The sequence below is a fragment of the Uranotaenia lowii genome, chromosome 2 (genome assembly GCF_029784155.1).
Source record: "Uranotaenia lowii strain MFRU-FL chromosome 2, ASM2978415v1, whole genome shotgun sequence".
Classification (NCBI taxonomy): domain Eukaryota; kingdom Metazoa; phylum Arthropoda; class Insecta; order Diptera; family Culicidae; genus Uranotaenia; species Uranotaenia lowii.
In genome coordinates, this window is record NC_073692.1 from 40,327,022 (window position 1) to 40,352,665 (window position 25,644).

The window sequence follows — 25,644 nt, forward strand, 5'->3', positions numbered from 1 at the left end:
CACGGACTTTAAAAATGTGCTTCCGAGAAAAACGCGTTTGAAGTTTCTGCTCTTGCTTTCTTGCAGTATTAGATAGGAGGAGATAAAAGCCTATAACTTCTACAGTTTTGCTTCAATTGACTTGAAAATTTGACACAACATTCTTTAAATGGTTTTCAATAAGAAAATAAAAAAATAAAAAAATCGATTTTTTGAAAGTGTTAGACCCTACCCCCCCCTTAAGCAAGGTAGAATTATTTTGAAAATTTAATTGAGTTCTACCAAAAAACCACCATGGGAACAATACTAACCTTCACCGTCGAGGTAGTGTTCTTCTGGCCATCTTCGGAGGAATCATCGGTAGGAATACCAACTGGCCAAAGTCCCGGTCCAGTGGGAACAAAATCGGCAGCGCCACCATAGAAGGGATTCCACGAGCCAGCAAATCGATCACGAAGCCGTTTGATCAGATCTGTCAGTTAAACGAAACAAACGTAAGTCAAACCGTTGAACATTGATGAGCAATCTCCGAGAACGTTCCAGCGAATTGTTGCGTAATTGTTGCAAAACACGTTGAAACGATCTCAGAATCGATTAGAGTGCCACTTTACCGTCAAAGTATGACGAGAACTGCCACGAGAAGGGATTGACCGATGGGAAGAAGATGGGCCCCTGAGCTGGATGTGGGAAATCATCGGTATCTACGACTCCGTCGAATCCATCGAAACTTGTTGGATATCGATCTGCATAGCTAGGGCGCTGATGTTCCAGGGGAACTACGATAAATTCGGCATCGTCAGCTGGATTACTTGAGTCGCTGCCCGGTTTTCGGTCTTTGCTGCCTGTTGTTGGGAGAAAAAAAGAAAATGTTAGATTTAAGATGCTTCTTGGAAATATGTTATAAGTTTTTTTAAATGTTCAACAGACGATTGAAAAAAATGTAGCAATTTTATTTTTAAACTCATTGATAAAGGGTAGATTTCACAATATCATTCCTGTCAAAACGAGATGCACGCATACGCTGCAAAATTTTTCTGCCACTGCCGGTTTTCATGCTGGGTTTTTTTACTCCCTCGCACATGTCAGACGGTTATGAATGAAGACATAGCCATCAACAATGGAAAAAAAATCGCAGCTCGCTAAAATAACAACAACGCGCGTTCAACAGCGTTGACAGGACCCCATCATCTGGTTTTGAAATTATTAACTAACAGGCTCGCAACCGATTCGGAGTAAGCGAAGTTGCGATTTAGTTGTTGCAAATGTTATTTTTCTAATCTCCCCGGGGGCATACATTTATGACATAAGCTGAATCAACGTAATGGGAGATGAATTGCTGTGCTTTATTCGGTTATGAATTGGATAACAATTGAAGGCATTGTTGAAAGCCAATTGTGGAGGTAGTAATAAGCTTATGTAAAATTCTAGAAACATCTTCTTTCAAAATAATAGGAAATAAATATTCAAGAAAAAAAAAGCTGGGCAATGACACTTTTTCTTAAATATTCTAAATGAATATGAACTTTTCGCTGTGAGAGAACATTTGATTCAACTTCACTTTCGAACAAAAGGAAATTTTAATGAGTGTAATGAATAAATTGATAAGATTCCAACATCTTATTTTGAACAGGATCGGGTTGAATAACAGCCATTTGAAAAAGGTTCTAAAATTCTTTTAATGATTTTGAATATTATTCTAATTTTTATATTTTCAATTCCAAGTACATTCAACACTCTTCAGCTGTAGCTATGAGTAAGTCTTAAATTGTTTGCAAATTTACGTGAAAAAATGGTAAAACTACAACCGAAAAAGTATGTACTAAAAAACATGTATCTAAGCCCCTGTGGCTATACCTTTTTTAAAAAATGACAAAAAAAATTTCCCAACCGTAAAGTTTTTCTTTGAACACAAGTTGTATAATCATAAAACTATGCTTCTGTGGATTTCTCAGCGAAATACATGGGGCTTTGAGGTCGCTAAAAGATATGATAACAGAAAACGGGGATCAAGAAATCCAATTCTTCCCTACAGTTTTGACTGGACTACTCTCCAAACTTACAAGTCAATACTATCTGCAACAAAATATTTGAAAAAGATTTTTCAATCAAGCGCATAGAAAAAGGTTGAAATTGTTCAATTTTTGACGAAATGGCATTCAATTCAAATTGAGTGTTCCGGTCAGGGGGGTCGAACAGAAGGTTGCCGAAATCACAGAAAAATGTGTATTATCACAGAATTCGGAGCAAAATTTCGTCACAGAATCTGTGTCACAGATCACAGAATTTTCAAAATTTTCACAGATTTAATAAATTTGTGCAGATTCCAAAAATAATAGACTTTTTTTTTATATTTTAGTTGTCAAAAACACACAATTTTTTGCTGAAATGCCAATTCAGATTAAAATTATTGATAAAAATTAAGCAACCTTGATCGAACATTTCGACGCTTCATTAATAAGGTTGCTAGAATTTTTCACGCACGTATTCGGGCCGGGCAAACCCGGGCAATTTTATCTAAAAACCTGACCAAATCCGGGCATTTGATTTTAAAGTTATCAACCCAAAATCCGGGCAAATTTGGGAAAAACTATGGCGTTTTTCAACAAAAATCAAGAAAGAAAATCGCCTTCTTCATTTTTTTTTCCATCGAAATAACATCAGCACATTTAAATCGTATTTGAGGCTTTCAAAAACCAGTTCAATTTGCTCAAAAAGAAGGAAAAATTAGGTCGCAAAAATGAAAAAAGTATTATGACTTGGTTTGGATTTTTTGTTGGATTAAGAAATTAAAGGGAATACATCCCTCAGAATCCAGGTATTTTTTAACAAAATCAGGACATCCGGGCCTGCCCAAACTTTTCCAAAAAAAAATTTTTTTTTGGAAGTCAAGTCCGGGTAAAACCGGTTGATTTGAAAAGCATACTCTTTAACATAATCCTTAAAAAAGTTAGCCCATTTTTGAAGCCTCCCCGAGCAGACTTCGATGTCTGAATCGATAACAAAAAGTAACAATAATAAGCTATAATGACAAAATGATAGCATAACTTAGTGTCGCATTTTTCCCAATGGCATAATTTGGTTGAATTTAAGCATGCGTGTCCAACATTTTCAACAGGCTAGCCAAATTTCAAAAAAATAAGATTTGCTAGCGAAGCAATAAGAAAAAAAATCGTTGAGATTTAAACAAAGCAAAGTATAACAATTTTTTTAGAACTCTAGAAAAATTAAAGAAAATTATTGTAAGCTTGGGCTTTCTTAAGTATAGATTTATCTTTACAAAAATGATTGTTAAAAATAAAACATTTAACTTAAAGTCCAAAATGAACAAAAGGCCGGTGCAAGGTTTGAATGACAAATTTATAAATATTTCAAAAAAATTTTTTGATGTTTTTACAGCAAGAAAATCCCTTAAGTTTTTGGAAGCGATTCATTCAGTCCAGATTTAGCACAAGAAGCTTTAATATTGTATAGGAAAAAAATATTTTTCATTCGAGCCAAATTTTAACTCCAAGAATATATTCAGTATTGTACAAAAATAAAGTTTTTAAATATTTTGTTTCTTTTGACCGTTTTTGACTGCCTTTCCAAAGGTGATTAACCATAAGATATAAATCCCAAACTTAGCCCAAAAATATTCAAAACGCTAACAAGCTTAGCTTAAGTTTTTAGGCTTACTTTTTAATAAGAATTAGAATTTTTATTTTAAAATTATCCAAATTGTTTTACAAAAAAAAAACACAAAAAAACTTCTACTTATATTAGTAAAAACTGAAGATGAAGAACAGAAAAACGCAATAGTTGAATAATATTCTACTTCGAGCCTATCTGAGTTTTTTTGGATGAACTAGTTTGCTAAAAAGTATTCATACAAATTTGCAATCAAAATTAAAAATTAATGCCCTAATCAAGAATCAAGAATTTGTCCTTAACATTTATAGTTGTTTATTCATTTTGTGAAAACATTTTTTTAAATTTTTCATGATTTCAAATTTTAATTTGATATGTATTTCGGGAAAACTATCCAGAAACAAGTTGATAACGAAAAAACCCATTCCCAGTTGTCATGAAAAACGGACCATTTTTAAAAAGTAAATTAAATTATTTATTTATATTATTATATTATATTATATTATATTATTTAAAAAGTGTATAAAATTTACGTTCGATTGCGTGCCAAAAAAAAGTTAAACCAGAGTTTGGAGGGCTACAGTTCATATTAAAAGTTTTCTGTTGTTGAAATGGTGTTTGATACGTGAATGATTGAAGTTACGATTTCGAAGCTTACGTTTTCATTAAACAAATCATCAAAATAAATCGGTATCGAATTTTGAATGTGGCGAATGTGCCAACATTACTGTTTCGAGAAAAACGCGTTCAAAGTTTGACATAAGGTCCTAGGCAAACATTTTACAAACAGTGATGTTTGAGAAATTACTATATCAACAGTGTAAATTTTTAAATAATGAAGAATAAGAACTGAGGAATTAAGGATGACAGAATTTAGTCAGCAGTTCCCGGGCCGGACAACTCCAAGCAATTTTATATAAAAACCTGGCTTTTGCCGGGCATTTGATATCAAAATTGACCGAAAATCAGGGCAATATCCGGGAAAATTTTGTCAAAACCCAGAAACTACTCAACAAAAATAAAGAAAAATAAATTTAAAAAAAATGCATTTCATCTTAATTTATCGACAGATTTGAAATCGTATTTAAGGCTTCCAAAAAACCTTTCATGATTATTTTTAAAAAACTTGCTTCAAAATTTTGTTTTTAAGGCTTAATAAAATTTCAACAAAATTTGTTATTTTTTTTTATTATTTTGCCAAAAAAGTGAATAAATCCAGACTTAACTGTTTGCAAATTTTACATTAAATATCCTGGCAAACCCTAATAAAACAGGGCAATCTGGCAATCTAAGGAATTGTAAATGGGCACCTGGATCGGGTTCTATGATTGGTTTATAGTCATTGGACTTTTTTTTTTGGAATAAAACAAATTACTAAGAGAAAAATATATTCTCAAATGAGTCGTCCTACTGAAAATAATTGCAGTACTAAACTGGTTCTAGTTAAAACCTGGGGTGAAATTATGAATCCTATTCGATTCGAGTTACCTGTTTCGAGTTGAACTCGAATCGAGTTAGAATCAGTATTACGAATCTCGTTCGAGTTCTAAATTTTAAAGTACTAGATTTCGAGTAAATCGGGTAGTAGATCATCGCGAAACGTTCCATTCGAATCGAGATCGGTAATGCCAAAGTTGGTCGAATCGAACGAAACTCGATTGTTTCGAGTTCCATAATCCCGCCCCTGGAAAAGTTAAGTTTTTTAGTTTGAATAAATATTTTCTGTCTATTGAAGTTAAACAAAAAATAAAATGAAATTTAATATCTTTTACGAGTACAGTTACTTTATTTTAAAATAAATTACAAAGTTGTAAATGTTGCTGGAAAGAAATCAGAAACAGAATTCAAGTAACGACTAGTTTTAGTTTCTGTAAAAATATAGTTTAGATTATGATGTGAATTTGCATGGTAATTTTAAAAATGGGCTTTTCAAATTTCTTTTAAAAAAATTAAAGTCCGCTTGAAACTCTTAATGCTTCCACAACGATAGAAATCACGTTTAATACCAAAGAATGGTATGAAGATAGTAAAATAACAACGGAAAACATTGCAAAAAATGTATTGAAAAGTGCCTTTAGTGGGTTAAATTAATATTGTACAATTTTTGGAATTGATATTTGATATGTTTTTATTTTTTTCAATATCATTATGTGACTGCAAGATTTCTTATACTTTTTTTCAAATTTTGTTGGTGTAGGTTTAGTAACATTTTTTTTTTTCAAATGGTTAAAAAACTTCAATTATGAGAATATTGTGATTTCGGGTAAACCTTCGCGGGCCACAAAAAGTCAGTCGAGGGCCTCATGTGGATCAAAATGATGCCAAACCAATACCTAAATAATGCATAGAGAGTTGAGACCAAAATGAAAGCAATATTTGGTTTGGTTTTTATTTTTTATTTTTTTCAAGATAACAAATCAAGGCATCATCTGTTTTGCAAGTTTGTAACATTTTTAATGATAAAAAAAACCCTTTTTTTTTAATTTTGAATTAGAAATTTTGCTAGGATAAAAGAATTACCTTTTAATGGTTTTCTATAGCTAGGAGTTTGGTCTTCAATTTAAGAACGAATTGAGGAGCTTTGGACTATCAAAGTTTTTTAAATGTGAAAATTTTTCATTTTCCTGATTTGAAGCAGACTCCAATAAGATTTCCTGTGGTTTTTCAATTATTATTGGAAGATCGATAATTTAAATATGCTCTGCTTCGAGCAGTTTTTTTACTGAATCCGTGTAATTTTATTTGAAAGAAGGGTAGCAGTTGCTGTTTTCTATAGATTGGAATAATTTTTATGTTGAAATCTCCTGCAATTTTCGAGAAAACGATTTTTAGTTCAAGTTTTCTAAATTGCCAAACCTCAAATCGTGCGGGCTGAACAAAAATCACTTTCATCAACTGTAGTAATTTTAGCATAATGATTTTTTATATCATAATCAAACCGTTGTTCTCGCTAACAAATGATTCAATAAATTCTTCATAAACATAACATAGAATGCGTTTATATCGGCTTAGAATATAACGTATTTCTTTAAACTTTTTTACAATGCTCATGCACATTCAGTCATGAATATGGATAAGTTTTTCTTTCGAAATAAACCCAGGATTTTTATTGAAAGCTTCCTCAAATTCAATTGTAGCCATGGTTTCTTCAAGCTGTGAAGCTTTGGGCCATTTTTCAGGACTTCTCCGGGTTTCTCATATAGGGTTTTATGAAACCTTTCATAAATATTTTTTAAAATACAAAGTTTAAAAAAATTATCAAGATTTAACTTAAACCCATTCATTTTACAGTTCGTTGAAAATAAAGTTAATATAAAATAAGTTTCAACAACTTTGCGTCAATCATATTAAATTCAAAAATATGCTATGACTTCAATATAATCAAAGCGTCCCTAATTATGAATTTTTTAGTTTAACTTTAAAAAAACATGGTTGTAACATTCTAATTGCAAAAATCTTGCTGGTAAAAAATCCGGCTGAAAATTTAAAAAAAAAATGGTTGGAAAATTCAGCTAGAATCTTCCATTTCTAAAATAGTGTTTTTTTTAAACTTACTAAGAATCCCGTTCAATTCGAACATACTTTGAAACATTCCAATTTTCAATAAAAATCTTGGAGTTAATAAACTAAATAGTATGTTTGATTAAAGATCCGTTACATAATCATTTGTTTCATAGTTGTGACAAGTCGAAAATAACGTCATACTTGCCAAATTAAGATCACCCACTCTGATACACTAAATATGTTCTGGTACAGCAATTTTCCCCGATATGTCTACTTCTTCTACGCAGTGTTCGTTTTACCCTACTGTTTAAAAAAAAAGTGTTATTTGCATATATGTTTAATTTAAGTGCTATAAAAGCAGTAATATAGAAAAAAAAATTGTTGATGCCAATGCTAAATTGGAGAGCATAAGCCCTACAGGAAGACTTCGATGAAAAAAAGGAATACATATCTGATTATCTAATTCTACCTTCTACCTTCGGGTGTCCGGCTAACCAGACTTCCCCCTACATTTTCCTTTAGTTACTTGCAGTTTTCATCTGTTTTAAATTGCTAATTAGGTCGAAGTAAATGATTGACAAAATTGCGGAAAATTACTCTCTGCCTTCCGAGTGCCTAATTCTGCATTTTTAAAGTAATAGTTTCTCTCAGGAAAATATTTTTAATCAAAAAATTTCAATTTCAATTTTATAGTTGGTACTAAGCGAACCCAAATAGCTCAACTCAAGCTTAAGGGGGGGGTAGGGTCTAACACTTTCAAAAAATCGATTTTTTTATTTTTTTATTTTCTTATTGCAAAACATTTCAAGAATGTTGTGTCAAATTTTCAAGTCAATTGAAGCAAAACTGTAGAAGTTATAGGCTTTTATCTCCTCCTATCTAATACTGCAAGAAAGCAAGAGCAGAAACTTCAAACGCGTTTTTCTCGGAAGCACATTTTTAAAGTCCGTGGACATCGTCATTTGAAAACTACTTATCCGATTCTTTTCAAATTTGGAACATATTTTCTACATATAAAATACCAGACCCCAACGTTTTTCTTTTTTGATTTTTTTGTTTTGGGGAGATTTTAGAGGTGAAAAATGGCGGATTTTTAAGTGAAAAATCGTAGTTTTTACTTCAAACAGCCACAAAAATTTCATAAAAATATTTTTAAGTTAAATAAAAACGTTGGGGTCCAGAAAAACATCTATTGAAAATATTTTGCTCTGATTTTTTGACTTCAGATGATTCTGTGCTGAGATACAGTGTCCACCGCAAATCCTGTTTTCTAAAAGGCATCCTCGAAAATGCTCCGTCACCGGCTCATTTTTCAATATTTTTCTACGAAAAAATTACTAAATGATCTTTTAACAATGCTTTGTATAATGCAAAAAAATTGAATACATTTGTTTGAACGATAGCTCTAGAAAAAAATCGTGAAAATGGTGTTTTTTTATACCCGTTAGACCCTACCCCCCCCTTAACCCATTCAGTGAACCACTCTACCGGTCGGATCATCGGAAGCACATTCAGCACACACATTGTCGGCTAGCTAGAAATGTCTGGAAAAAAGTGAGGATTCACCGGAGCGGAAAAATGAGATAATTTGCGTTACATGTTGCTGCTGACTGCCGGCTAAAACCTGGGACTGCGTCGTCGTCGTCGTCGTCGATTACGTTGTTACGTGTAACGAAATTGTTTATCATGCATTGTACATCTTCATTAAATATCACAACGCCGCGCCGCAAAGCCCGGGCCCAAATGACCGGGGGAAAATCGACGGGCTGGGGCTTGAAAAAGTTCTTAGAAATGGGGAAAGATGTATGCAAGGTGATTTAAATTTTTATCAACTGCTAGCAGTTGTGGGAATTTTTTTCTCATTAGTTTTTATATCTAATGGAAAGTGTTTTGGTGACTTTTACTTGGTGAAACTTTTGATCATTCCTTAGTTCTTGGTGATAAGAAATATGCCTTAAATTTGTATTCAAAAAAATTAAAAATTTCAGTGAAAACTAGTCATTACTGAACATTAATGTACGATATATGGATGGGAAACTTTTAATCCGTTTGTCGATGATCCCATGAGAATTGTTTAAGATAATTACTATAACACATGTTTGATTGGCTTTTTCTTACAAGCGTAAATGCCCTGATAAGCTTTAAATTTGTAAAACGCGATTTTTTCGATGCCCAATTAACCAATTTGAATAAAAAAATAAGGAACCCACTTCAACAATCAACCTTGAGCATCTGTGAATCTGTCACCTATTCCATCAGTCCCAGTCCATCTGTCTGCTACCTACTTTAACTACTGATCAATCGATGTTGAGATTAAGCCCTAGTTCCGCCCATCAGTCTTTAGGCCGGTGTATAGAGTGGGCATTCTGGGCAATTACTCACGGAACTGTTCATTGGAACAGAAGCGTGGCAGATGCAGGTGAAGGTTCCGACCTTGATGACACGCGGCGATAAACAGCTGATTGTTTATGGATTTTGAGTTGATTTGTTTTTGGAAATTCATCAGATATTATGAAACTCTTCACCGTTTTCATACTTTTTTCTTTTTTTGGAAGGAAACGACGATCCCACATCCAACCTGTTTCTACATATTCAACTAAAAATTTAAATTTCAGAAATAGTTCAGTAACTAGTATTTAAAAAACCATTTTTCCAGGTTTATACACTCATAAATTACGACGGTGTCTTGTGCGAATCGATCCTGGAGCTTGGCGATAGTGTTGACGATACTGGACTGGAATGTTTAGGGGTCATCCAGAATAGAGGTAACAGGTTTGTTGAAGAATGTTATCGTTTTATTATTTAGCCTTTACCACCGTAAATGACAACGGAAAAGACTTTCTGCTTTTCCGTTGTCATTTACGATGGTGATTGAATTTTGACAATTTTGACAATTTTGACAATTTTGACAATTTTGACAATTTTGACAATTTTGACAATTTTGACAATTTTGACAATTTTGACAATTTTGACAATTTTGACAATTTTGACAATTTTGACAATTTTGACAATTTTGACAATTTTGACAATTTTGACAATTTTGACAATTTTGACAATTTTGACAATTTTGACAATTTTGACAATTTTGACAATTTTGACAATTTTGACAATTTTGACAATTTTGACAATTTTGACAATTTTGACAATTTTGACAATTTTGACAATTTTGACAATTTTGACAATTTTGACAATTTTGACAATTTTGACAATTTTGACAATTTTGACAATTTTGACAATTTTGACAATTTTGATAATTTTGACAATTTTGACAATTTTTACAAATTTTACAATTTAGACCATTTTTAAAATTTAGATTATTTTTACAATTTTGACAATTTTGACAATTTTGACAATTTTGACAATTTTGACAATTTTGACAATTTTGACAATTTTGACAATTTTGACAATTTTGACAATTTTGACAATTTTGACAATTTTGACAATTTTGACAATTTTGACAATTTTGACAATTTTGACAATTTTGACAATTTTGACAATTTTGACAATTTTGACAATTTTGACAATTTTGACAATTTTGACAATTTTGACAATTTTGACAATTTTGACAATTTTGACAATTTTGACAATTTTGACAATTTTGACAATTTTGACAATTTTGACAATTTTGATAATTTTGACAATTTTGACAATTTTTACAAATTTTACAATTTAGACCATTTTTAAAATTTAGATTATTTTTACAATTTTGACAATTTTGACAATTTTGACAATTTTGACAATTTTGACAATTTTGACAATTTTGACAATTTTGACAATTTTGACAATTTTGACAATTTTGACAATTTTGACAATTTTGACAATTTTGACAATTTTGACAATTTTGACAATTTTGACAATTTTGACAATTTTGACAATTTTGACAATTTTGACAATTTTGACAATTTTGACAATTTTGACAATTTTGACAATTTTGACAATTTTGACAATTTTGACAATTTTGACAATTTTGACAATTTTGACAATTTTGACAATTTTGACAATTTTGACAATTTTGACAATTTTGACAATTTTGACAATTTTGACAATTTTGACAATTTTGACAATTTTGACAATTTTGACAATTTTGACAATTTTGACAATTTTGACAATTTTGACAATTTTGACAATTTTGACAATTTTGACAATTTTGACAATTTTGACAATTTTGACAATTTTGACAATTTTGACAATTTTGACAATTTTGACAATTTTGACAATTTTGACAATTTTGACAATTTTGACAATTTTGACAATTTTGACAATTTTGACAATTTTGACAATTTTGACAATTTTGACAATTTTGACAATTTTGACAATTTTGACAATTTTGACAATTTTGACAATTTTGACAATTTTGACAATTTTGACAATTTTGACAATTTTGACAATTTTGACAATTTTGACAATTTTGACAATTTTGACAATTTTGACAATTTTGACAATTTTGACAATTTTGACAATTTTGACAATTTTGACAATTTTGACAATTTTGACAATTTTGACAATTTTGACAATTTTGACAATTTTGACAATTTTGACAATTTTGACAATTTTGACAATTTTGACAATTTTGACATTTTTGACATTTTTGACAATTTCGACAATTTTGACAATTTTAACAACAAATATGGTTTTGGTGATATGGCGTGTGGATTTTTTTTAAATTGACTAGTTTTGAGTTAAATTTTTGATAATTGATAAACTAATAAACTTGTACATGAAAAACTGAAAGCTGATTTTAATGAGTTTATCAATCCATTTCATTTTATCATGTTTTTAGGTTTTTGTCGAAATAATTTTGTTTCACAGATACATCGCTTAATAAATTGATTCTATAGCTCTTAAAAAATAAAATTGATTGGGTTAATTTTTTTTTCTGACATCATCAGAAAGAGAGCCTTTATATAGAAAATTTTAATACTTCCATCAACTTGTTAGAAAACTGTGAAACTATCGTTTTAAAAACATCAAAGATTCAATAAGATAAGTTTAAATCACGATTAAAATTTCGACTAAATTTCTGTTTTTTATTGATTTGGAAAAAAATAACGAGAAAAAAATTCAATAACTGTTCTCTCAAAATTCATAATCACTCGAGGTCTTGGGAATAGTTATTTATTGAGTTGAAGACTTCATTTTCAAATATCTGTGATGTTCTACAATTTTGCAAAAAAGTGCACAAACTTATTTAATGAATTTTTACCTTATTCAAAGGTTATCTAAAAAGTAAACGCTGATAGGCAAAAAAATACTTAATAAATATTGGAGATCAGCTCCTCAAATTTTTTAAATTGGTCTCTTTATATTCCTCCCACAATGGAAATAGTTATTCTTTTCAATTAAATTTCAAACAATCAAATAATTGCTGCAAAAAGCTCTATAGATCCAACGTTCTTCCTTAATTTGTAAATCCGTAATATCTTATATTCAATTTCTGTTTTGAAACAGTTGTATTTTTTTTAATCGTCATATAAAAAAATGTGGAAAAATGTAATTTTTAAATTTAAATACATCATTTTAATTGAAATTATTTAGTGAGTTTGATTTTTTTATAAAGAAAAAGAATGAGGTTGAGAGATGCTTACCGTCAAAAACATGACTTGCAATTAAAAGTGTATCATAGTTCAGAATTGAAAATTTTTAAAGGTTATAACAAAAAAAAAAAAAAAATTGGATCCCTTCATTTAATATTTTTAATTTTTTTTTGTTTAAATAATGTTTAAAAGTCAATTGGCCTATAAACGTGGTTTTTAATTTGTTACGAAGTACCTCACTGAAAAAAAATAAAAAAAATAATTTTATTAACCCTCTAAAACCCTATCCCGCCGGGTTCATTATTTTAACATATTTTTAGCAGAATGTTTAAATGTTTCAAATTCTGTGATTTAATTTTTCATACCGATGACCACTGTTTGAGCAGTTGCCAAAAGCATCATTTTAGAAAAACGTGAGTAAACTGGAAAAGGACCTATTTTTTGAAAAAAAAAAATCATTTCGTTTGCGTCAGAAAACGTAGATCCATGTGTTTCCGATCTAAAATAGCTATTGTTAGCTAAGTCCAAAACTTATCACCGTTCCGGATAATTTTTTGTAAGAAAAAATATTGTAGAAAAAAAGAAATAAAAAGTCTGTCTAAAGGCGGAATTGAAAAAATCGACAGAAAATCTATAAATTTGTTGAATAATTGCAATCAAAAAGTTATTTTAATTAATATAAAAAAATGTTTCCTTACGATACAAATTTTTTAGAACTAGAGTGAAATGTAATCATAAATCTAAACTTTTCAGAATATTTCAGCCAAAAAATGAATACCTAGTTTAAAGTATGTATAACGTTAAATAATGGTTACACTGTAAAAAGAGAGATAAGATAGTTAGATACAGCCAATAAAAGTCCTACGCTTCTGAAACGCCTATTGAAAATTGATTATCCCAAATGGAACATAACTTTTCTTGTTTTATAAACATATCTATGGAATGGACAATTTCAAAATTTCAGAGGTATATCGACTAGGAAAGTTATAAATTTTTATAGAAGTTCGAGCGTGAAATGATGAAAGAAACATTCTGGGTTCATTTTGAATCAGAAAAAAACAGGTTTGAATTCATAAATTTTGAATTTTTTTTCCAGTGAACAACACTTTTATCAGTTTCGTCGTAGATGATAGCACTCTCTTGCAGTTAAAAACCAAATTCATTCTCAATATTTATTTTCCATATTTAGGCCCATATTCATCATTTCGAGGTAGCTTTCGAACACAGTATTGTTGGAGTTCACTCTGCAGAAAGCTTGACCGGATTTGCAAAACAAAATCACCAGCACAAGAATATATCACCGCCAAAGTTTCTGCTCATTTCCACTTCCGATTTGACTGCAAAACAATCCAATGATACTGCTAGTCGTCTTGTCCATCAAGCTCAATCGGAAAGTGCAACATTATTCTGAATAACGGTTCAAGAAATTCACTTGCTAGTGACCTTGATGCAATTCTAATTTTTCGATGAAGTGATCTCAAAATATCCTATGCGTTCACACGGCACCGAGAATACTAATTTATTGACCGAAGTCATCTAGAACACCTGAATAATCCCGAATAGTCGAAAATAGGTCTCAATTCCGTTTAAAAGCATGATAGTGTTGCCCTTTGTAAATCCAAAGTTAGTGGACCTGATGGAATTCCACATTCGTTTCTTAAAAATGCGTTTACACCTTGGGGAGCCATTATTAATACTCTTCTCAACTTCAATTCGTAAAGGTCAGTTTCCGAAATTTTGAGAAATCTTCCACATTTTGCAATCTATGAAAATGTTCCAAAATTGCCAGCCATACCGACATGTCCAAGGATTTTGACGTTAGACATATTTAAATGGTCTCCTGTCTGTGCTGTGTAAAAATGGGATCATCGGAATTTGTCTCCATTGGATTCGTTCGTTCCTGAAAGGAAGAGTCGAATTTGTGAAGAAAGGGAATGCGAGATACAGGGTATTCATGGTCAACAGCAGCGTACCACAAGGGAGTCACTTGGGACCCCTTCTTTTCGTTACTGTTATGAACGAGCTTCCCGGAGTGAGGTGTTTGTGTTGATGCAGGCAGATGGTCTAAAACTGTTCCTCCATGTGCGGCACCCAGGATTGTTTGACCGTACAAAATGCGCTTTATAGATTTTCAGAGTGTTGCAGCAGTTTCGGATTAAAAAATCAATCCCTCAAAATGTAATGTGATTACCTTTTCTCGGAAAGTAAGTAATATTGTGCACGAATATTGTCTCGAGAACAGCTGTACCATAGCTAGAAAATCCTCCGTGAAAGATCTGGGAGTCGAGTTAGATGAAGAACTCAGTTTTTCGAAACATTTTTAATAAGTCGTAGCAAAAGCGAATTCTTAGTACGGAATGGTAAGCAGGATTTGTAACGAGGTAGACAATCCTTACACTATTGTCTCTACCCAGCATACATTTTTGTAGGTATATTTCTCAACAACTTTTTACACGTTTCATATACATTATAGAATGATCGTATGAAACTCGAAAAAACAGCATTTATCTACCAAAGTGAAGGCAATATACATACACATTTTTAAAGCTAAAAGAGTATACGAATTGGACGATATCCGACACCTTATTCATACATACTGAAAGAATGCAAGGGAGAACAAGTTTTTTCTCTCAACTTATGGGAACCGTTGCCAGCGAGAATATATGCTACCTCTGCCATTGGGCAATTCTTGCAAATACACCATTCGATTTTTAGCAATCTGGTTGCACTGCTGGTCGTAGAGAGAACAACAAAGCTGTTCTCTCACTTGACCCACGCCGGAGATAAAAATTAACGAAATCGTTTTCAAAATCTGCACACATGGCGAACTTATTATCGTATCCGATTTAAACTATTTAATCCGACTTCGAGTAACGATTTTTACGACCTTTTACTTGCGTTAGTTGGAATTACGATTCGCAGAAACGTTTTCAATTACTTCAGTTATCATTTTTAATGCGATTTCATGTTTGCTGGGTATTAATGTTGGGCTTATCGCTTATCCACTATTAAATATGCCAGTATAAAGTTGTAGCCGTGTTATTACGTTCATAAAAACAGAATTGCAAGGGTTCAAAAGAGATTTCTGAGATACGCCTTAAGGAACCTTGGATGGCAAGAAGAAATGCCGGAATATCGATCCTTGTGTACGTTAGTTGGACTGGGGTCACTCGAAGCTCGGAGGAAATCAACAGATGCCCTGTTTTTAAAGAACTTGACCAGTGAAAAGTACTTTTCACCATATTTAGTATCACAAATTTCTCCAAACGCACGACGTAGCAGTTGCGCAACGTGAGACCGTTTTAGCTTCCAAATCGAGTACAGAACTAGGTACGTTCGTAATGAACCAATCTATAGAATGATGACGCTATACAACGCACATGCTGATGTAATCAAACTTATTATGTCCAGAAAACTTATATAAAATAGTCTTAAGATGTTTTTATCATAGATATTTTGTAACTAGTTAGGTTCAAAGGCTGAAGCCTAGGATCTGATTAATATAAATAAACAAAATTAACCAAATCTATGACTTGAAATGGGAGAAATAGTATTTGGCTGTTTTTAACATTTATATTTTTGAATGAGAACCCTAAATATTAAATGGATTCAAAATCAGCCCAGATTCTAAGTTTCATCATTTTACGTCATGTCATGAATGTTGATGAAGAAATTAAGCAAATTCTTTAGTGTTAGAGAGCGCGTCTTAGAACCTTCTTTAAAACCTTTGGAATAATAGGAAACGCCTAACAATGCAGTCACTATTCAAATAGTTTGTAGATGCATTTTTATTCACTTTTGCACAGTTAATTTTAAGAAATAATCTTGATTTAAGTGGGACTATTCTTATTCCGCACCCTTGTTTCATATTTTTGGTCCTCAACGCCAATTGCTTCGCCCAAAAAGAGTAAACATATACTTGATTTATTCGATGAACAATTTAAAACAAAGTGTTAAAGAAATTTTTGGTGATTTTCAATCATTCAAATTTTAACATGCAAAGCACATAAATAGTGGAACTGGGTGGTACTATTGTTGTTTTGGTCACTGCAGTATTCTTTCTGGGGGTCGGTGGTTTCAGCATTTGTAAGATGCTAGCCTTCATATCCAAGAAAGATGTTTGCCTTAAAGTTAAGTGAATTAGATCTCTTCAAAGAAACATGAAGTTTCACTGAGATCCTTTATGTGTGTGTTCGTTAAAAAAACAGGGGTTTGAAACTTTTAATGCGTTGCTAGAATTGAGTGAAGAAAAAATGTTCCAATATTGCAGAAAGCCAAATATTTTTTTTTACTATTTAAATTAATATCAAAATAAATTAAACTGTTATTTTACACTTCTTCATTGGCAGAAGAAAATCCTATTTTAAATTTGTTTATGGCATACAATGTCTTGAGCAATAAATCATATTCTAACAAGTGGTTCTCCTTCATAACAGAATGCCATCGGAGATTTGTGCTATAGCCTCCTTAACGGTCTTTTAGAAGTTCTCCCCCATCTGAAGAAGACATCTCACAACAAGTTTAGTGACCCATGTTCAGCTAGCCACCTCGTCACTATACAGCAGGTACAATGCTCATACAGTTGTATCTCTGTCTAGCTCAGCCGGTCAATCAGTCAGTTAGTCAACCGTAGTGTCACATGTCGCTGCCAGCAGATGAAATTGCGTTGCGCAGCCAATTGTCGTCGGCGCAGACCAGGTTCGGTTTAAATTGAATTGATCATTCGAGGTCTGCTGCTGCTGCTGATGATGATGATGATGCGTCTTCATTTCCCAGTTGAACCCCCTAACTGGGTGAATTGCTTGTGATTAAGCCTAAATCATTTTGTATCCAACGCCGTATTTACGCGCCCACATGACTCTCTAAGTATGGCGGATTAGCGTCGTCGTTGTCGTGATTGTATGATAGATTGACTGTAGATGTACGGTTCTGTCAAAGGTTAAACTGGTGAGAGCTATTAACGCCGGAATACTTATAGTTGAAAAGGGCAGAGAGTAGAACCTCTGTAAGGAAGCTATCAACGACTTTGGAAAGAATGCTGAGCGCATACATATGTTAGATTAGGTTGGGGGCATTTTCTTTCAAAGTGGACAGGCATATTCCTATAGATTAAGTGTGAGCCATAAAGGCGAGTCTAATGTGGTCAATAATATCCGCTGTGATGAGGTCATTCGTCTGTTCTAGAATGTGAACCTGTATAAATTACTGTTCCGTGATGCTTCTTCGAAGCTAAGAGAGATGGGATCCCTGTTTGTGGAAGCTATTTCGCAATTCTGATGAGATGTATTATTCCGTAGATTAGCCCTCGCGACGATAATGGGTCTTTGAGCGTTATCGGAAGCCCAATGGGGAACAAGGCTGCTCATTGACTAGAAAATTGATTCCAACAGTTTCGCACAGCTGGAATCGAATTGTACACTGAAAGATCGGTGTCAATGCCTGATGGCCGGCCTAGCTCATCTAACAACAATGACAAACTGTTGCTTCGACTTCTGGTGAACAGAGCTACTTTTCATCTTCTGAACTTTTAATGTTCCAGAGTAGGTTTGTATGGGACACCTATCCCGAGCAGACTTTTATGGCAAAATTATACCTAATCTTGCTATCATGCCTTGAAAGTAAAATGAGGTATCATTTTGCCCGAATAAAGGTGGTACAATGCCAAAATTTGGGTCTCACTTTTCATATGCCGATACCACAATTATACCAACTGTAGGTTTCACTGAAACCTTAATGATACCTCGTTTAACCACCATTTCAAAACGCGTTTTGAGAGCATAATGATGCCCATTTTTGGTTTCGATTCCATCCTAAATTTGGCATCGGTGTGCTTTCAAAATTCATTTGAAAAGGTTGGTTTAACGAGGTGTCAATGAGCTTTCATTACAACCAAAATAAGGCATAGCTGTGCAAACCGTGTATAAGTAATGAGAGCAATGTTGGGGCATTGTCTCACCGTTATTCGGGCAAAACTGGACCAAATTTAACTAACAAAGCATGAAAGCGAATAAACAATTAAAGTTTGTTCTGGATTGTGTAATGCCCCATGAGGTAATTCAAAGAATTTCTTAAATCGCCTGTCTTTATGCAATCACCCAGCGTTACACCGTTACACTTATACGAAATTCCTCATTTACAAAATCGCCTTCAGTTATGCAGCGTTTAGCGTCGGTTTGGCAGTAGTCTGTTTTTTTTTCGGGGATGAAAACCAAAATGTTCATAACAAATTAACAAGATTTGTGAACTTCAAAAAACATTTAAAACATAATTAAAACCCCTATAACTGGCGATTTTTTTTTAAATTAGGATGATTAAAATCCAAGTTTTCTAAAATCACTTTTGGTAGAGGTTTTAATTGTAGTTGATTTTTTTTTTAATTTCTTAAATCTTTTTACTTTTGAATGAACATTTTGGTTTTCATCACATACAACTTCAAAAACTCTTTTCAATTCATCAAATCATTGTGCAATCTTTATTGAGTTATTTAAAATATGTTGTGAACCTAATTATAAAACCATATTTTTATGTGGTGATCTTTAAAAAAAACAAACGCTACCAGAAGTTGTAATGATTAAAAAGAAATGGCTCATGCTATTGTTTTTATCAAATTCTTATTATAAAGTTAAAAATTTGAGATGATATAAAAAAATGCCAATTTATTCAACACTTCTATGCATAATGTTTATTCAAACCTACCACACATCAAAGAATAAAAAATATTATTTTGAATTTATTGCAATAACATTTTAAAAAAAATGTCTAACCATGTGGATATTTATGATTCATAGAGACTCAAATTTATGTTGGAATTTTCAAACAGGTAGAATTTACAGCGACTTGGCAAAAAACAGATAAAAAATAAGTTAATTTGATTTTTGCAATTGTTTTGAAAACCTTTTCCAATATCTCACACATAAATAAAAATTCGATGAAATGAATATCATAAATCAATTTAAAACATTATGAAAAATGGAGTTATTACAATAAAAGGACAAAATAAATTAATGAACAATGTTTGGAAGAAACTTGCAAAAACAAATTGAAATTTATCAATAATAATTCCTAAAATAATTTATTAACTTTGGTAAAAAAAAAACTTTCCTAGTTCAAGATAACAGCTTCAATGTATTCAGTTGTGTTATTTCAATTAAAATAATAGATATAATTGGACTGCATCAATAATTACCAGTTGTAAGATCATTATTCTAAGCATAAAAAAAGCTTAAGCATAACAAATTGCATACATTAAGGTGTTTTATGTGTTAGGGACATAAGGGCTGTTATAAGTTTTAGTGACAATCATTTTTTTCAATTACCAATCAATAATTAGATAAACGGCATAGCCTTGGCATGTAATTAAGAAAAATGTGCATTTAACACCAGTATACATGTAACGTTATATCAGATTATTACATCTAAATGTTTTGAACACTTTTATGAGCTCATACATTTTCTTTTTTCGTGCATGTTACGCTAAGCTTCAGACGGAACTAATTTTATACGTCAATTATATATCTTTTACTTTATCCAATGGGTAGTATGTTATAGTTGATGCCGCTTAATTTAAATGTTTCATGAGTATTTCTCCACTTAGAACAAATGAGGGTTATATATGTTCACAATACAATGTTCATAATATCGTCTATTTTTTTACAGTGTTCATGGTACATTAGTCATAATGAAAAATAATTTTGATATTGAATGCGAATATCATATTACTTTAATTATTTACCAGTTGACAAAAACCAGTAGGAACCTATTTCTACTTACGAGTGAACGAAGCTATTGTTAATTTTTAACGCAAGATCCGGTTGGAAATCAGAAAAAAAACACGTACCATTACATCTGATGTACCTACTTATAAACAACATCCATGTTTCCCAAGCGTTTTCTCCTGAGCGGATCTGATGTTGACGATACTGGACATATTTCTATCTCGGTGTCTGGACCGTGTTGTTGCGGGTTCTTCGGTTTCAAGATGCTGTTTCTTCTTTGTGCCAATTTTTTTTTCCGCTAACTTTGCCCATCTACTTAGTGCGATGGTTCTTGCATTGGTTGATGATGACATTTTCCGGCATACTTTCTTCTTCTTCTTCAGCTGCTGTTCTAAGAGTAGAACTCCCGTATGGTTCAAAACAATCATATCCCGCCAAAGTCCCGGGATGGGCGACGGGATTAACATTCCTGATTTTCTGCGGCTGGTGCAATGGTAATTACTATGAGTAAAGCGAAATTTTTGTTGTTAGTTGTTACCGATTTTTGCCAAACTTCAGGAATATACCTTTTCTACTCACCACAACACCGCTAAGATGCTGAGATCAAACGATTGTGACTGAATCTCCAACTACCTTTGCCAACGTCCTAGAATGTTAGTCGATCCGGTTATCGTTACTGCAGTCTCGGATGATATAGAAATTCGTCGCGGCGTAAAACAAAAAACGATTTAAACATTTCACTTCACATCAAAACGGATCAAAACAAACCAAGTGCTTGGATCGGTAGCTTAACCATATGCCCACTGCCTCTGTATATCATGATGCAATTATTTCTCCTATAGGAGCTAAAGTTAAAATGATCTTTAATATTTTCTTCACAGTTTTTCAGTTGTTTAAAAATAGTTGTTGAAGACTAATAAATAAATAAATAAATAATTTATTGCTGTAGTAAATTTAAATATCGATCGTAGCATTTTCATCAGAACATAGCCACTAGCGAAAAAAATGACTGAATTTGTTTGTTGATGTTAATTTCTTCTATGTTATTAATTCTAATCAGTTTGCCGTTACGTGAAATGAAACATGCAGTCCAATTTTACAAAAAAAACCTGTTTATAAATAAACAAAGTAGAACTGACTGAGAATTTCATGGATTATTCTTACAATTCAAATTCTTACAAATTTAAAATAAAGATTTTCAAAGAAAAAAAATGACAAATCCTGTTTTAAAATTTTAGAGTACATTTCATAAGGGCGAAACTGCCAAATGTAAACAAATCGAGTTAACAGTCATTCTGGATGTACGCGGTAGCACTTTACTTAATAAAAGCGGTTTCATCTTAAAATCACTTGAAACTTTAAAAAATTGATAAAATTCAATTCAACTTCAATTCAATTCAATTTCCTGTTGATGAATTTTCGTTGAAACATGAAGTTACGCGTACTCAAAATGGGGTTAATATTTCTATTCGTGTAGGGCCAATTGGCGTAATTGAGTTGACCGTGTGTGACAAAACGGCCTAATTAGTTTTTTCGTGTACGACCAAAGGGCGTAACTGCAAAACCAAAACTTAAACAACCGATGAATCGGAAGAAACTTGCAGGCATAACTGGAATCGAAAAAAAGAAGGACAAAACTCGAAAATATCTGAAATTTGTGAAAAAAGTTAAAATTCTTGATTTGATTTTCAAATAGGATTTAATTAGATGTACTAAAATTTCAAACGCGTTTTTCTCGTTTCAAGCTAACTGCTAGTAACGCCCTTATGAAATGTTACGCTAGAATTCTTGATTTAAACGTTTGTGGAATATCTTCTTTGGATTCTATCGTGTAAATTTTATATCACATTATGCTTTTATTTTGATCCTGAGTTCAATTTCCATTTAAATAAAGTAATGCCAATTTCTACTATCCCATCGAATTCTACTCTGCTCGGGTTTGTTTCCAGTTTAAATTTTACAACTTCAAAAAAAAATTCTTAGCAGTAAATAGCATACCAAATTATACTATAATTCTGATCTCACTTTTCTGTTCTGTTTAAATAAATGAATGCTCAATGATGCCTTATTGAGCTGTCACCGAAAATTCCACACCTAATAGTGCTATCATTTTGCTATCAATACCTTACAATGGTCTTGTTTTGCCATCATCTTTCAACATATTGATACTTAAATGAAACCTAATTTTGCCTTCGATCGAAATACAACACCAAATAATGCTATCATTTTGGCATTGATAGCTGATTATGGTTACATTATGCTATCAATTCTGGCATCAAAGTCTGCTCGGGATAGTAAAGCTTTAATTGGTTGAGTCACGACTTGTCGAGTTGTAATTTGAATGATGAATAGGAAATGTTCACAATGTAGCGTGTCCTCGTAATTTCATAAAAAATGTACACGAGTCCAGTTTTGTTCAACCGACTGTTTTACAATAAAAAAAAGTCTGTTAGTTGATGAGAATACAAACAACTGAACCATTTCAAGAATCCGTCAATAATTGCGTCGTAAAATCAAAAATGCATATCCAACCAACCAACACAGATTCCGGCAGCAGCAAACTCATCAACGCTAATAATAATTGATCATGGAGCGTGTTCGAAAGATTTTATCTCCACCCAAGTAAGCTAAAATCGCTAATTGTTATATAAGAGCCACGAGTACCGGAATCGGTTCTACGGACTCTGAGTCCCCCTCGGAAAAATGAAGATGACTGGCGCATTCTTTCGGCCTGAAATTGTTTTACCTACTCATTAGACTGTTTTTTCAACGATTCAATCATTTAACTAGAGATTGATGAAGAACTTGATCAAGGTGATTCCACACCGGGCCCGAAATCAGAACCGGGTGTCGATTGGTGCTCAAGCTGACTGATGATGGGCAAGTGGATTTCTATTTTATTTTTCATTGTTTACATCTCAAGGTGTTGGGTAAGCAATGATTGCTCTCTGACTCAAGGTGCTAATCGATCTGACTGGAATCCAGAGAAATTTGCATGATTCAAGAGGGAAGCTGCTTGTCTTGTGGTAGATCGAAAGATCCATTTGAATCAGATACCTTTGCTCAAACTATTTTATTCATCTGATTTGAAACAGCAAAAAGCAACACTACATTCAAAGCTGATAAAAAAACAAAAAAAAAATCAATAGTTTTTTTACTACATAAACTCGACATTTAAAACAGACCTTCGATTGATTTTAAAGAGTTTGGATGTACTCATTGAAGATTGAACTTTTTTTTATATTTTTATGAACCATTTGTTTGAGCGGAAAACTCTGAGTAAAGTGTAAAAACGCTCATGTCGACATTTTTGTAAGGCCTCGCAGTACTTGTTTGATTGCTTTTCAAGAACTAGTATGAAATTTGAATTCATGGGAATATAGTTTCTTTACGAATAAAGTTGTTGGAATAATCTGATAGAAGCAGATTGACAAAATTTAAATCCACTATTCGAAATTTCTCTACTGTGGCTGAACCCATTTTATGGACGATTGATTGAAACGTACGGTTTTAATACCAAATTTTTTAAAGTCATGATCTTGAAAAAAATATGCTTATTTGTATGTGCAATGAATAGCTTCTTATATAAGCTTTCTCACGTTTTTGATTTTTTTTTTTTATCCTGGGCAGATACAGCAGTTATATACAGGAGTGTCAAATTTGAACTCCTAGAACTGTGATGTTTGATCGCGCTAATCTACGACGAACCTAGTACCCAGAAAATGGGGAAGTCTGAATGGATATGCTGGGCAGGACATGTTGCGAGAATGTTATGCAAAACAGGTGTTCTCCACAAATCCGGTAGGTATACGACTGAAAAACGTTAACTCGACACCTTTTGAAATCTTTTCTGAAGTTCCCCAGGGAATCGATTTAGGACCTTTGATCTTTCTTCTCTTCATCGACGGCCTAAACTCCATGATAAGCTACTGTACGACAATGATCTCAAAATTTTTCGAACAATTTCCTCTCTGGTTGATTGTTGTGCTCTTTAAAAGGACATAGACATACTTTCAAGTTGGTGCGGAATGGCACCCAATGTTACTAAGTGCTGTGTCATCTTGTTCTCTCGTCTACGTCGTTCACTGAATTTCGAATATAAAGTACAAACGATCGTATCGAACCGCACCTCTACTGTCAAGTACCATGGAATAATTTTGGACAGTAAGCTAGACTTTTTCCCCGCATATCTCCGCAACAGTGGCGAAAGGTTTTTGCAGTTCTTGCCTTTATACGACGCAAAACATAATTCTTCAATGACTTCAACAGTTTAAAATTTTGTACTGTGCTCTTGTGCGAAGTATTATGGAGTACGGGGTGCAAAGTTGGGCACCACATCAGACATGGTCGAGAGAGAACAGCGTTGCTTCTTGAGATATGCCCTGCGTCAACTACCATGGATCGACGCTCATAAACTCCCGCTTTATGAAAAACGCTGTTTGTTTTTGAATTTGCCAACATTGGAATCAAGGCGCGTTAACCTACTACGGCTTTTCATCTTCGACCTTCTGCAAAACAACATGGATTGCTCAGAACTGCTATCATTACTGCCGTTAAATGCTCCCATGAGAACATGCCGGACGCGCGATTTTCTTAGATTTGCTCTGCAACGAACCCAACACGGTCAAAACAATCTGTTGGATGTATGATGTGCGCGTTTCAATGGTATATCTAGTGACTTTGGTATCAATGTTTCGAAAACTGTTTTTTAATCTGAAATAATATAGAAAATGAAACAGGACGTTTGTTCGACCTCTGTTTCGTTAACGAAGATTTCAGGATTCCTACGATTGACCTAGCTCCCGCTCCCCTTGTCAAAGCTGTTCCACATCACCCAGCTTTATTAGTAGTCTCTCTCGATACCGCAAGGATATATGCTCCCGTGCAGAGAATACCATCCTTCTGTCAAGATTTCAAGAACGTGGATTTTAAAGCTATCTCCCTCGCCCTTGAGTTCATCGAATGGAAAGTTGAGCTCGATTCTTCTGATCCAAACGCAGCTGCTGAGACATTTTCGAACACTCTCAACTACATTATTGATTGCCATGTTCCGAAACGTAGGATGGCCTACAAATCTGCGTGCTCCCAGGGTCACTAAAGATATGCGGCGACTGAAGACGGCCAAAAAACGTGCTCTCCGAAACAAGCACAAATCCCCTTACACTAAGGGAGAATACCGCGTACTAAACTGTGCTTATAAAAAAGTCAGTAAGCGTTGCTAGCTAAATTATCTAAACCAGTTATAAAGGAATTTCAAGACCAGTCCGAAATCTTTTTGGAAGCAC

The 25,644-nt window shown here is 32.9% G+C and overlaps 1 protein-coding gene across 2 annotated transcripts in view; it reads right to left on the reverse strand.

Annotated features, from left to right (window-relative positions):
• The window catches only part of LOC129744262 (uncharacterized), a 64,118-nt gene that overhangs the window by 29,729 nt on the left and 8,745 nt on the right, over positions 1 to 25,644 (reverse strand). For both annotated transcript variants that reach the window (XM_055736700.1, XM_055736701.1), the window contains exons 3-4: positions 591 to 821; positions 291 to 451 (exon numbers count right to left, since the gene is read on the reverse strand). In XM_055736700.1, the coding sequence (XP_055592675.1) occupies positions 291 to 451; positions 591 to 821 (392 nt within the window). The remainder of the gene's footprint in view (positions 1 to 290; positions 452 to 590; positions 822 to 25,644) is intronic.